At 38.1% G+C, this 12,887-nt stretch overlaps 3 protein-coding genes across 4 annotated transcripts in view; 2 read left to right on the top strand and 1 right to left on the bottom strand.

Annotated features, from left to right (window-relative positions):
- LOC103146786 (claudin-20-like) overlaps positions 1 to 3,397 on the top strand; it is a 9,676-nt gene extending 6,279 nt beyond the window's left edge. Inside the window, exon 3 of the transcript XR_001663744.1 lies at positions 3,029 to 3,397. The gene's annotated coding sequence lies outside the window, so the exon portion shown is untranslated. The remainder of the gene's footprint in view (positions 1 to 3,028) is intronic.
- Positions 3,398 to 3,779: 382 nt separating this feature from the next.
- LOC103146787 (interferon-induced protein 44-like) lies at positions 3,780 to 5,960 on the top strand. 2 transcript variants are annotated; one of them, XM_007564833.2, is made up of 8 exons: positions 3,780 to 3,926; positions 4,217 to 4,255; positions 4,331 to 4,364; positions 4,534 to 4,729; positions 4,807 to 4,965; positions 5,050 to 5,218; positions 5,327 to 5,427; positions 5,498 to 5,960. In XM_007564833.2, the coding sequence occupies exons 2-8, from the start codon at positions 4,219 to 4,221 to the stop codon at positions 5,657 to 5,659; spliced, it is 858 nt and encodes a 285-aa protein (XP_007564895.1). In that variant the 5' UTR covers positions 3,780 to 3,926; positions 4,217 to 4,218; the 3' UTR covers positions 5,660 to 5,960. The 2 variants fall into 2 exon arrangements, with proteins under 2 accessions (XP_007564895.1, XP_016533379.1); XM_016677893.1 differs by lacking the exon at positions 3,780 to 3,926 and having other exon boundaries at positions 3,943 to 4,255.
- A 2,063-nt stretch (positions 5,961 to 8,023) lies between these two features.
- Positions 8,024 to 11,744, bottom strand: LOC103146788 (interferon-induced protein 44-like). Its single transcript, XM_007564834.2, has 8 exons — positions 11,684 to 11,744; positions 10,443 to 10,484; positions 10,332 to 10,365; positions 9,904 to 10,102; positions 9,493 to 9,651; positions 9,232 to 9,403; positions 8,971 to 9,071; positions 8,024 to 8,815 (listed from the first exon to the last, which is right to left on the bottom strand). Exons 2-8 carry the CDS (start codon positions 10,480 to 10,482, stop codon positions 8,657 to 8,659), a joined length of 864 nt encoding a protein of 287 aa, XP_007564896.1. The 5' UTR covers positions 10,483 to 10,484; positions 11,684 to 11,744; the 3' UTR covers positions 8,024 to 8,656.
- Positions 11,745 to 12,887: the final 1,143 nt, after the last annotated feature.

The raw sequence follows: 12,887 nt of genomic DNA on the forward strand, positions 1-12,887 counted from the left end.
GTGTGTGTGTGTGTGTGTGTGTGTGTGTGTGTGTGTGTGTGTGTGTGTGTGGAGGGGATAATTACTAAATGTTGTAAATGACAGATTGTAGATTCAGCTGAATGCGTCAGAAGCAGAGCAGGACTCTAAAGGAAAAAAAAAAAAACCTCAGAGACACAAAAGGCTGAAAACCTTTAAAACCCGACGGCTGCAGCGTCACTGAAACCAAAAACCTGAAGACAAAAAAACGTTTCAGCTCAAACTGAAACCAAAAAGCCATTTTATTCAACCAGTTTTCTGCCTTCAGATAAAACTGATGCTCCAACAGGGCTGCAACCACCATTTCTGGGGACGGGGCCCCAATGCAACATTACACTCAACGCTCTTTTATTTTTATGCTGTTTTTCTTGCAGTGCATGAAAAAAAAAGTTTCATTCTAGATCTAAACTGAATTACTTTGTTTCCTTTATTACCTGCAGAGTGAATAACAAAGAAATACAGAGAACAGATGAAAACTGGAAAGTTAGGAAAGCAAACCTAAAGCTTATTTTTCCATTTTTATCTGCTGAGGAAAAAAATACGGACAGAACAAAATTAAAAATGTACAGGAGCATCATGCATGTTTCATCTCTGCACAAAAACTCCATCCAGTGGATCACAGTAAATGAAGTAAAATATTTTCCCTATTATCAGATTTTTTCTGGGTTCAATTTCCGTTAAATTTATTTTTATTATTGCACATTCTGTGGAAACTGAGTAAAACTGCAGGGACATTAAGTAAATGTACTGATTAGCAGTCTGATGTTCCCACAATTATTGTTTTAGCAAAAAAAAATCACAATTGGGGTTTTTAAAAATGTGTCCAGATTTGTACCAAGGATAATCTAAGAAGCAACTTAAAATAAAATAACAAGGGTAAAGTAATTGTATTATAAGGATAAACTTGTACGAGAATAAAGTCATAATATTATGGAAATGTCAAAATAATGCAAGAATAAAGGTGTAATTTGAGAATAAAGTCAAAATTACCAGAATAAAGTTATAATATTATGACTTTATTCTGGTAATTTGTTTAATCTTCGTAGTGTAACCCCAAAAAACTTTATCCCAACTTGTTACTTTAGTTGAAATGAATGTATATGATCAGCTTTAAAGGACACAAACTTGTTTCCCCCACAGCAACAATTAAAAAACATGATCGCCACCTACTGGCAGAGTATGGTAATGGTCAAAATTAAAGAGCAAATATAATTTAAAGTTACCGCATCAGTATCAGTATCTGCTAAACATCATGTTGGTCTAGTGACTTAGCATAGTGTTTAGCGTAGCTAACTTAGTTAGCGGTTTTCATAGTAATGAAAACATGACAAACATCCTTGACAGGTTGCCAGAGAGAAAACATCAGTTTCTCCAGATTTTGAATAATTAATTTGTTACAGTTGATTATATTAAAGTGTAGATTATTTTGAAAACCCCACTAGGTGGCGATAATGGCATCAAAATACATGATGCTAGCAGTGCTAGGCTAGCAACCTTCCAGATCTTTTTTAGTTCATCTTTTATTTGTCGCTGTTCATTTTTTCTAAATTCTGCAGTTGATACTTGAAGTTCATTGGAAACGATGTGCAGTTTAACTGGAACGTCTCGGTTTGTTTGTTTTTTCTCACCTTGACCAGCGACTGGGTGAGAAAATCCACATCATTGTAAAAATGTTCACTAAGCAATTAGATGCAGATTTTTCTTTAATTTGTGAAAAGGTGACTAACAAACCAACACCTGCCTTGGACAGTCGGCCTGTGTTTGCAGATTGCTGAGGAACCTTCCAGGAGATTATCTGGAAAATTGCTTTGATGGCCTCTTTTCTGTTTTAATGACTGCTGAGAAAATCACAGCTTCTGAATGTGTGCTGAATTTTTATTGAACGCTGCTGCCTTCACCATGTCTGCTTTGGGTTTGCTCTGATCTCATCAATAATTTCTAGAAATCCTTCACTTTCTGCTTCAGCTGAACACTCTTGTATGAGAAGCAATAAAATATGTTGAGCTTCTTGGATTCTGCAGTGTTGTGAATTATTTTCCAGAACGTCAAGCGGACATCCACTTCATCTTTTCCTCTGGGTTAAATGGGGGAGGAGGGAGGTAATGATGCTCTTTGCTTTCCCATTATCTCCTCACCTCGGTTGGTTGCACATTTCCCCTCCGCCTCCCAGCTGCAGCCGCACCAGGAGGACACAATGGACCCGGAGCCCCCACAGTGTCACACACACTCAGTGGGCGCCGTCAGCCTGACTGAGCCGTCAGTCACTCTGAGCTGATCGCCCACTCTGCCTCCCGGGAAACGCTTCAGATCTGCAGAGCAGAAAACGGTCGTCAGCACTGCAGAGCATTTCACATTTCACCATCAGTAGATGTGGAAAACTGGACAAGCGGTGGAAGAAATCCAACTCTGCATCAACAGAACGGCTTCTGAGCCTCTGCAGCTGCTGCAGGATTCACATTTCTCCTCTTTTGATGGACGAACAACTTTAATGAGCCGAGGTTTAAAACATTTAATTAGCTCAGGAGGCGCCGATTCTCCCAGCCCCCAAAGCCAAATTAAAAGCTGTTTGAAATCTCTGAGCGCTTCCTCTAATATTTAATTAGCTGCAGATTTGAGCTACGATCAAATGTCTCTACAGATTAGATATTTTATCTTTTTACCCCGAAGAGCCAAATTGAGTTTGAGGCCTTAAAATAAACTATCAGTAGAAGCTCAATATTTCATTGGAGATCAAATTCCTTCTTAGGCGGAAAAAGTTGGGTTTAAAATTGTCAAAACACCTGATTCAGCATTTTCATGCACCCAGAGCCCAATTTGCTAAAATTTAAATAAATATAAATCATATTTGGTTCCGTAGCTTATCTGTAAATACCTGAAGAACCCGCCAGGTGCCAGAAGTTTGTACATTTCTGTTCTGGTGCAGAAAAGTGTTTGCAAGGATTCAAATCTGTTCTCTTGGAAATCTAAATATTAGACCATTTATTGTGTTTTATGACTCTTTGGTTGACAGGTCAGGTTTTTGTGTTGATCGATCGGTTATTGATGGCAGCCAATCCGTCAGACGAACCGGTCGACTTCAGAGGCAGAGGATGGTAGGCAGACTGCAGTGGAAACTAAATGCATTCAGCTGGAAGCTGCACATCCACACATAATCATTATTTGGAATCATCCTTCAAATTAAAGTACATTAAATCAGATTATCAGCTGATTTCATGTAAAATTGATTTTGAAGTGAAACCTGATTTGATCTGTAACTGTGCAAACATGAAAACAAAAAAGGTTGTTACTGAGAAATTGTTGCCATCAAAGTGATGCTTTTACATTGAGATAATTTTATTTTGTTACAATTTAAAAAAATACAAGCCAGAATTTTAAAACTTAAATTATTTGTCCGTCTCATTCAGTTCATGTCTTTTGTATGTAGCCAAACTTTCTGGTGCAAAACATTTAAGTTGCTTTAAATTACATTTTGGTTAAAAAATATCCTGAACTTATAATTCTGAAGTAAAAAAAATGTTAACATGCATGAAAACTTTCCAGAATGACTGAAGTGAAACGATTCTCAAAGTAAAGCGAGTCAAACTTCCTCCACAGTGAAATTAGATTCACAAAATCAGATGGTTGTCTTTGATCTGAAACATGAAAGTGTGACACGTTAATGTCATTTTGTTTCAGATCAGAGTAACTCAGGTTCTGCTGAGATTTTACATTTCATGCATTAGTAGATGAGGTTTTTAATGAGGCGTTTGGAGCATCTGGTGGTTTTGGACAACAGAGAAAGAAGCTCACCAGACAGAAGATGCCTCGCTTTGTTACGTTCGTCTGAAAACTGAAACCAAGGAAGATGATGAGTTAAACTTCCTGTTTTTCTGACTGGTAAGTTTCTGTTCCTCAAGCTGCAGCAGCAGGTAAGACACTTCCTTCCTTTACGTTGAGCTTTTAAAAACTTTAACAGGACTTAAAGAATGCAAACATAATAATCATTTTGAAAATCTATTTTAAGTATTTTTGACGAGTTTCTCAGTTTCAAACTATTTTTAATCACAAAGTCGATTAAATTACCTGTAGTTTCACTGTTGGTTGTTTCTGTCCTGTTTGCTTTAACCTCTGACCCATTCGGCCATTTCTGATCGAAAACAGAAATGTTTGGAAATAGATTTCTGTACAAATGTGCTGAAACATCTGCTTTATGTTGAAGTTATGGGATCTTCACCTTCCAGACCAACTCGGCGCTCATGTGAGTTTCCAGTAAAGCAAAGATTTATAATATATGGAAAGTTATTCAGTGCTTTGTGATTCTTTTCCTGTGTAGATCTCCCTAAACCATGGCGGGAAATGAACTGGGGGTGAGAGTTTTTACCAACATCAGCACCTTAAAGCTTTTTTTGTTATAATTTTTAGTGTTTTAATGGCTTATTAGGGAGGTAAAACTAATTTCGTTATACTTTTTCACCAGCAGATGTCACTAAATCCCACATTGAGGCCAGTAAATACCGTTTTGTTTTATCTGAGCAGAGACAAACAGTCTGACCTGCAGTTTGTGAACAACTTCAGACTTCAGACTGAAGATCAGCAGCTCAGGATTCTTCTTCATGGACCGGCTGGAGCTGGAAAATCCAGCTTCATTAACTCTGTCAGCAGCGTCCTGCAGGGCAGAGTGACCACCATCGCTCCTGTTAATAATCCAGCTGAAGACGGATTCACTAAACAGGTACAAAGAAAGCGAGGTGTCTTCATTTTAATTAAAAGCTGAATGTTTACCTTGCAATCATGTTCTTGTGGTTCTAGTACACGAGCTACAGGATTCCTAAAGGAAATGAGGATCATTTTTACCCTTTTGTGTTAAATGACATGATGAGCCTGAGAAGCGACAGCAGGAGAACCAGAAGAGCTCATGTGAAAGACGTGAAAAAGGCGATGAAGGGAAACATCAGAGATGGTTACACGGTAACATTTCTGCTGCAGCTTTCAGATTTAAAGAAATAAAAACTGAAATCTTTCTGACCAATGGCTTATTTTTTAATTTTTTAGTTCAATCCTGAATGCAGTTTGTCCAAAAGTGATGAACGTTACAATGGTTCTCCGGATTCCAGTGACAAAGTTCACGTCCTGGTTTGCGTCATCGACGCCAGCTCTGAACCTCTGCAGAGAGAAGATGTGGAGACGCTTCAGGACATCAGAGACGACGCTGCAGAGCTGGGTACACAAGACAGGTTTTATTCTCTAGAAACGACTCGACCTTTAAACTGCTCTCCATTGTTTTGGTTTCATGTTAAATGAAATTTAGCTTTTTGCTGCTTTTCTGTAGGAATCCAACAAGTGGCCATTTTCACCAAAATTGATGTAGCCTGTTCCAAAACTAAAAGAGAGATGAAGAAAGTCTTCAGGAGCAAATTGCTATATGACAGGGTACACTATCATCATTATTACTCATTTATTTCACACACAGAGTCATTTCTGACCTGATTTTGACCTGCAGGTCCAGAACTTTAGCCGCCAGGTTGGGATCCCCGAGCAGCACATCTTCCCTGTTAAGAACTACGATTCGGAGAAGAACGTGAACGATGAAGTCGACGCTCTGATTCTGAACGCCCTGAAACGGATCATTGAGATCGGCACTGACTCTCTGAAGAACAGATAAAAATGTTTAAAGGAATCTCCTCCATTCCAAACATGAACGTTTGTCTGTAAATTGCTCTAAAAATGGCTTCATATTGAGCATCAATGCAAAACTTTTTCTTGAACGTAAAATAAAGCTGTAATTTCTTACAATGCTCTACAACTGTAACAAGTTGTTTCATTAAGACGGCAGCCTTCATAATATTTATGCACATAAACATGTGAAGGATGAGTCTAAAAACTTTCTAAAAAATAGTTTTGGTTTCGACCAGATTCTGGAAGATTTCACAGAATTTTGTGGAAATAAAAACAAAAGTCCTCAATTCTTGAACTTTTTCACTTTCTTTGCACTTTATCATATTATAGTAAAATATTTGCATTAAAAGTGTTTTGAACTAGTGCGTTACTCTGGGTAATGTCTCAGTTTAAAGAGTGGTTCGCTGTCTGATCAGAGAAATATAATTAGGAGGATCATTTCTGGTTTTATGCTGCTGGTATAGCAAAGCAAACGCCACCAAACTCAAACGATCTACGTCTCATGAAGGTAAGTTTTTACAACAGCAAAACCTATAAGTTGGGTAAGAACTGCTATATTATACTGTGGTATTGTATAATGTGTAGATCCTTGTATTTTACAAAGATTCATATTTAATTCAGGAAAAGTAGGGGCACAGTGACCAGTCTGCCTTTTTCTACGTTAGACAATGTTGGTCTATGCTGGTCGATCGCGGGAAGGTTTTGAGTTGGTCTCGGCATTAGGTGACAAACTGAACGCCGCCAGGAGACTGAAACCAGCACGTCCTCTTCTGACGTTCTTATCAAAATATTCACTAAGATCCAAAACATTTAACTTTATTAAAGAATAAAAAAATTTAAAAAATCATGGATGCATGGACCCGGAAGAGTTTCTCTAGATCTCACTGAGACATCAGTCCTCTAATCCTGGAGATGTTCTTCAGGTGATAGAAGGCCGACTTTGTGACTGTCTTAATGTGGCTCTGAAGGTTCAGGTCAGAGGTCATCACTACTCCCAGGTTTCAGGCTGATCGCTGGTTGTAATAACTGAAGCTGAGCATTGATTCTAGTTCGATCCTCTTTAGGTCCAAAGATAATAGCTTCAGTTTTATTTCTTTTCAGGTGGAGAAAGTTTTGGCACATCCACATATTTATCTGTTTTAAGCATCTGTTCAGTGACTGGATGGGGTCAAAGGTCACCTGGTGACATCGTAATGTAGAGCTGCTTATCAGCCGCGTAGTTATGGTAATTAGTCTTGCCATACAATATCCATATCCATATTGGAGCATATGGATATTAAATAGGAGGGGTCCTTGGATTGAACCTTGGGATTCCCCACATGCGACTTCTGTTCACTTCAATGAGATGTTTCCTGTTGATGCAAAGAAATCCCTGTTCAAACCAGTTGAGCACTGGACCGGAGAGTCCGACCCAACTCTCCAGTCGATTCAGTAAAATGTCAACCGTGTGAAAAGCTGCACTGAGGTCCAACAGAACCAGCATTGTGGTTCTCCCACTGTCTGTATTTATATGTATGTCAATGAACATTTTGACTAGGCCAGTCTCCGTGCCGTGGTGAGATCGGAAACCAGACTGGAAGTCATCAAAGCAGTTGGTTATTGTTAGGAAGCTACCGTTTAAACAGCTTTTTTGATCATTTTGCTGATGAATGCTAGGTTGAACATTGTCCGGTAATTCTGCAGTATTAATTTGTCCAAATGTAATTTTTCTCCAAATTGCCCCTAGGTGTGAGTGTGTGTGTGCATGGTTGTGTGTCTCTGTGTTGCCCTGCGACAGACTGGCGACCTGTCCAGGTGACCCCGCCTCTCGCCTGGAACGTTAGCTGGAGAGGCACCAGCACCTCCTGACCCACTAAGGGACAAGGGTGTAAAGAGGATGGATGGATGGATGGATGGATGGATGGATGGATGGATAGTGGTTTGATAACTGCTGGGTTTTAAAACCTTTTGTGACATTGATTATCGCTGCAGTGTCTTTACAAGTCTGTCTTATTAAAATCGATCCTCCAACTGCAGCTGATCCAAACGCTGCTGCTTGTGTTCTCACTAAATCTAGACTAAAACATGATCAATGAAACAATCAATAATCTGATGTCTAATGACGGCAAAATTTAATGTTGACTGTGTGTTCTATGACTTTGTATTTTTGTGTTTTTATGATGTAAAACACTTTGAATTGTCTTGTTGCTGAAAGGTGTTATAAAAATGTAATTGATTTTGGTTTATAGATGCACTACTGCGTTTTGGGCTGCATTTTTATGCAATCTGCAAAGAAAGTATATTTTTGAAAACTTGTGTAACGGTTGTTTTGTGGGCTACAAAAATGTCAATTACATTCCATAGACAACCATTTTATTGTACAAACATATTAACTTTATTGTATAAAAGTAATTTTTTAAAGACATGAACAGATTCTGACGCTATTGCACACTGTAGATAAAATCATTATTCAACTTTATTAGTATTTGAACTGTGAGAAGGATCCTAAAGGGCACCTGAGATAAGAAGAAAATCAGATAATTCCTCTAGTTATGTCAGCCTTTCTCACTGAAGAATCATGGAGGCTTAGCTAGGATGTAAGTTTAACCCCCTTAAATGTGTTCATAATGTATGTAGAACACTTTGTTTAACGTTTATACAATATGATCAAAAATACCACATCTTTTGATGTGGTATTTATTTTTGCATTTAATGGTTGAAATAATGCAGTTTACATAAAATACTGGGTACAATGTTGCAGTCCATAGCAAGAAAATCTTAAATCAAACCGTTATTGATGTTGACCTGAAAAAAGCCTGTTTGATGGATGGAGCAAAGGGACGTGTGTATAATACCTTCACAAAATATTTAAAATATTTTAGTCTATTATTAAAACTGTGCAGACCTCTTTAACATGCCTGATTTAATGTTTTTCTTTCAGTTTTGTAGCTTGGTTCAGTAATAAAATATCTGTAGATATAAACTGGTTAGATTTTGGTCGTTTTTAGCTGCTGTGGTATTCCTCTCCAATCTCAATGATGTGTCTCAGGGTGTTCAGGATCAGAGCATCAATGTCATGGTTCAGCTTCTTCTCACAGTGGTAGTTCTTCACAGGGAAGATGCAGTTCTCTGGGATTCCTATCAGTTTGCTGAAGTCCTTCACCTGTGAGTCAAAACCAAAGCAGACAAGATTAGAAATGATGAAGCAAAGTTTGATTAGATGTCAAAAATAATGATTTACATAAGTTATTTTACAGAAAATAAATGTCCAACTCCATGTGACTGTACCATAAGAAGTACCAGCACCACATAATGTACCTTTTCCTGTAGCAACTTGCTCTTGCAGGCATTTTTTACATCTTTTTTGGTCTCAGGACAGACCTCATCAATCTTAGTGAGAACGACCACATGAGGAATCCCTGCAGAGAGGAAGCAGAGTAATTTTACATGTCACTTTTAAATTATTAAAGTTCACTGTATTGATAAATTATCCAGAAAATACAAAAAATTTTGTTCAGTTTAGTCAAAGTGAAACAACTTAAGTGGCTTTTCATTGTTCTTTGAAATGTTTTCGCTCACCCAGCTCAGTAGCATCATCTCTAATGTCCTGAATTGTCTCTACAACAGAATTTCCCAGTAGATTTGCTGTGTTGGCATCAAAGACAGAAACCAGGATGTGAACTTTGTCATTGATAGTTGGTTTCTGCTTATAGAACGGGTCAGTGTTGGACAAAGTACTCTCTGGGTTGAACTGAAAACAGACAGTTAAATAGTTTTAAAAATAGTGACAAATTATTATTTTTTCTCCTTTTGCTGTCAAAGTTGATGCAAAAATCTTACTTTGTATCCATCCTTAATGTGACCCTTCATGACCTTTTTCATGTCTTTCACATGGACTCTTCTGTATCTCCGATTGACGTTGCTCAAACCCATCATGTCATTTAGTACAAAAGGATACTCGTTATCCTGGTTTCCTTTTTTAATCCTGTAGGATTGGTACTGTTAACCAGAACAAACATTCAAAATAAAACATCCAGCCATCCATTGTCTATTCTTGCAAGGTCACAGCAGAACTAGTGCCTCTAAGTTTTAAAGACTAGATTTTGTCTTTCAATCTGTTTATCTGTTTCCATTTCATCAGATCTAGATGGGAGAACATGATGTGAATGTAGAAATATTCAGCAGTTCTCAGACCAGTGGATAAATAATCATTGGACTTTCAAGATAAAGAAGGAACAATTTTCTTTCTACCTCTCGGGTGAAGCTGCCCTGCCCGGTGTTACACGCAGCAGCCCTGCGACAGATTCTACTTTCCAGGATACTGATGACAGAGTTGATGAAACTGGACTTTCCAGCTCCAACTGGTCCATGGAGAAGAATCCTGAACTTCTCTTGACCTTCACCTTTAGGTTTGTAGTTGTTTATGAACTGCAGGTCAGACTCTCTGTCTCTGCTCAGGGAAACAAACATCACTTCTCCTTTAGCTGCAAGTTATTGTCTGAGCTTCAAATGAGACATAGCAGATCATAATCAAATGGCTGGATAACTGCTGGAACCCAACAGTAGAGTCAGACTGCTGAGGGAAGGTTGGAGGGCTAGACGAGAAATAATGGAGGCTTGAAATGGAACATTTCTGCTATAATTGTTGTTCTATAATATATTATTGAATAGTCACTCACTCCCAATTCATCTGCAGCCATGGTTCTTCAACAACTGTTAATTGTAGAAACATAAAATGTATGTTATTTATTATAATAAATAAAAAACACATTGGGGTCAAGCAAACTTACGCAGAGGAAGAGGACGCGGTCTAGAACTAGATCCTCCCATAGCTGAAATACAGAAACATCTGGGATCAAATCTAACTTCAACACCATCAATTATTTTCAGTAATGTTGTTGCACAACACCCACCCCCCCTCCTCCTCTCTCTCTACTTCCTCTTCTGAGAGGAGGGAGATGTGCTACCAGCTCTCCAGCTAATGGGTGAAATGAGTTTCCTAAATCTGCTGGGGTTTTAGCCTGTCCAGAACTGAAGTAAACTCTGATTAAGCTGAGACAAAGAAAGACTCGCCTGGTTTCTGACTCCCTCCATCCAGATGTCCCTCCTTCTTCACCCTGTGAATTAGCCAGACTGAGCAGCCTGCAGTGAACTAGGTCCACAGAGCACACCTGTTAACGATCGCTCTTTCACTTTATTACAACTTGCACTTGTTACTGAACCAGGTTGGTTTTAGTGATGAGTCCCAAGGGTGTTACAGTTACACATTTTACACCATCTCCAGTTCAATGTCAAAATCAGATTTATAACCTTTTAGTTTCTCTGATTTAGCATTCATTCATAATATTATAACCATTACTTATTAGTTACTCTTATTATAATCTTAATGTGAGTTATTACAGATATTTTCTGAAAAGAAACCAAGAATAATCCATTATTTGAATTATTTGATACCAAAGTTACAGTTACTTGTTTTACTTGTAAGCATTCTCACAAGTGTAAGTATTCTTATAAGTAAACCAATACTAATCTAAGTATTTTACTTTAGGTCTTATTGAATTACTCAAAAAATGTTTAGATTTCATTCTTTAAAACTTTTATGCTTTGAAATAAGGAATAGTCTGAACTATTTCTATACATATGCAGGCTGGAAACTCACTTCCTCTTTCTTCAGGAAACCTGCTCTTCCTGTTTCATGACTCTTTCTGTCTGACTATGATTTTTTATGGTTAGATAGAAAAAGGAAGAACTAAAGCAAAGTTTGCAGGACACAATAACAACCAGATTAATTTTATTACTACTGTTGGGTCTTGATGTCACTTGTGTAATTAATTTTAAAGGTAACTAACTGTATTCATTGTTATTATTAAACTAAAATCTCCAGCATGGGGAAATGGGATGATCTTGGCTTTTCTTGGCAGTAAATGCAATAATAATGACAGAAACTAATGACAACAAAAAATACATCCAATATTTATTCACTTTTACAAGCAAATTGACCTCTAAAATTGAAATGGAAAAAGCAACTTACCTTTATGTTGCAATCCTCTAACAGAGATCAGAAACAGACTGAGTTGCCTGTCAGAGCACGACTGAGATGGTGCTGCAAGATGTATATCCTTTTAAACCAGTTTACTTTCACTTTTTATAAGCATGGGATTTTGGAGAAATCATCTATAAACTGAGATTTTGACACATTTGAAGTTAGCATATACATTCCTTAATTGAAAAACAAATGGAGGAACTCTTTAAAAAAATATATCCATAGACGAGTCTATGGCTATATAGACTCGTCCTCACATTGACTGTAGAGGTCTATGTGAGAGCAGCTGACCAATTTTATGGTAAAGCTATTCAGATAATTAAAAAACAAAGGCGAGGAGCACATTATGAAATTTTCCATTACATTATCCAAAGTCTTGACCAAGTCAAACTCCATGTTGATTGAGCTGTAGGTGTATCCAAGTGGTTCTGACCAGACCAGTGATGTCTGGGTTGATGGTACTGAAGGCTGAGCTGAGTTACACAAACAGGATCCTGGTGTGTAACGCTGAGTGGGTGAGATGGTGCAGGATCAAGTTTAGTCCCAGGTTGACTGCATCATTTGCTGCCCTGTTTAGCCAGTAAGCAGGATACAAGGGAGCCTGTGACTTCTTTCAGATGCTTCAACAACAGTCACTCAAAAGATTTCACAACCTCAGACATAGTGACAGGCCTGTCATTAAATCATGTAATGATGCATTTTTTGGGGACTATGATAATAGGGAAGCATTGTGACTGAATACAACCCCTGAAAATGGGGATGGGGCCTGAATGGGAGGTAGGGATCCAAGCCTTCAGGGGAAGGCAGGCCCTCTCATAATGACCACTGTGTATGTAGGATTGTATAGTAGGTTGCTAAAAACTTTACAGAACCGACTGGTTTTAGTGATATAGTGGGTGTAAAATATTGACTAGAATGTTGTGCTACATGACTGGCTATAATTTTATCCTTACATTTAACTTTGACAAAAATTACAAGTGTCATGATGGGTTTAACGGATTTCACCCACATGCATGATCACCAAAGAGACGGATGTAAAAATTAAAAGTTTTATTTACAGCAAGCAACAATTAAAGTGAAGCTGGTCCAGAAAACTGCTTGGCTGCTCTCGGTGCATGGCTCAGTGCGTCCGAACGGCTTGGAGGGGGTTGGTTGGTCCTGGAGTTCTTTCTAACCTATAGATTTGCTTCTC

This window comes from Poecilia formosa, unplaced genomic scaffold, assembly GCF_000485575.1.
Source record: "Poecilia formosa unplaced genomic scaffold, Poecilia_formosa-5.1.2 Scaffold168, whole genome shotgun sequence".
Lineage (NCBI taxonomy): Eukaryota > Metazoa > Chordata > Actinopteri > Cyprinodontiformes > Poeciliidae > Poecilia > Poecilia formosa.

Bases quoted from the DNA above. Each gene is read 5' to 3' on its own strand.
- LOC103146787 (XM_007564833.2), top strand. From the start codon at position 4,219: ATGGGATCTTCACCTTCCAGACCAACTCGGCGCTCAT. The intron at 4,730-4,806 runs GTACAAAGAAAG...TTGTGGTTCTAG, and splicing joins AAGACGGATTCACTAAACAG to TACACGAGCTACAGGATTCC. The intron at 4,966-5,049 runs GTAACATTTCTG...TTAATTTTTTAG, and splicing joins ACATCAGAGATGGTTACACG to TTCAATCCTGAATGCAGTTT.
- LOC103146788 (XM_007564834.2), bottom strand. From the start codon at position 10,482: ATGGGAGGATCTAGTTCTAGACCGCGTCCTCTTCCTCTGC. The intron at 10,103-10,331 runs GTGAGTGACTAT...TTCCCTGAGCAG, and splicing joins TGGCTGCAGATGAATTGGGA to AGACAGAGAGTCTGACCTGC. The intron at 9,404-9,492 runs GTAAGATTTTTG...GTCTGTTTTCAG, and splicing joins ACATTAAGGATGGATACAAA to TTCAACCCAGAGAGTACTTT.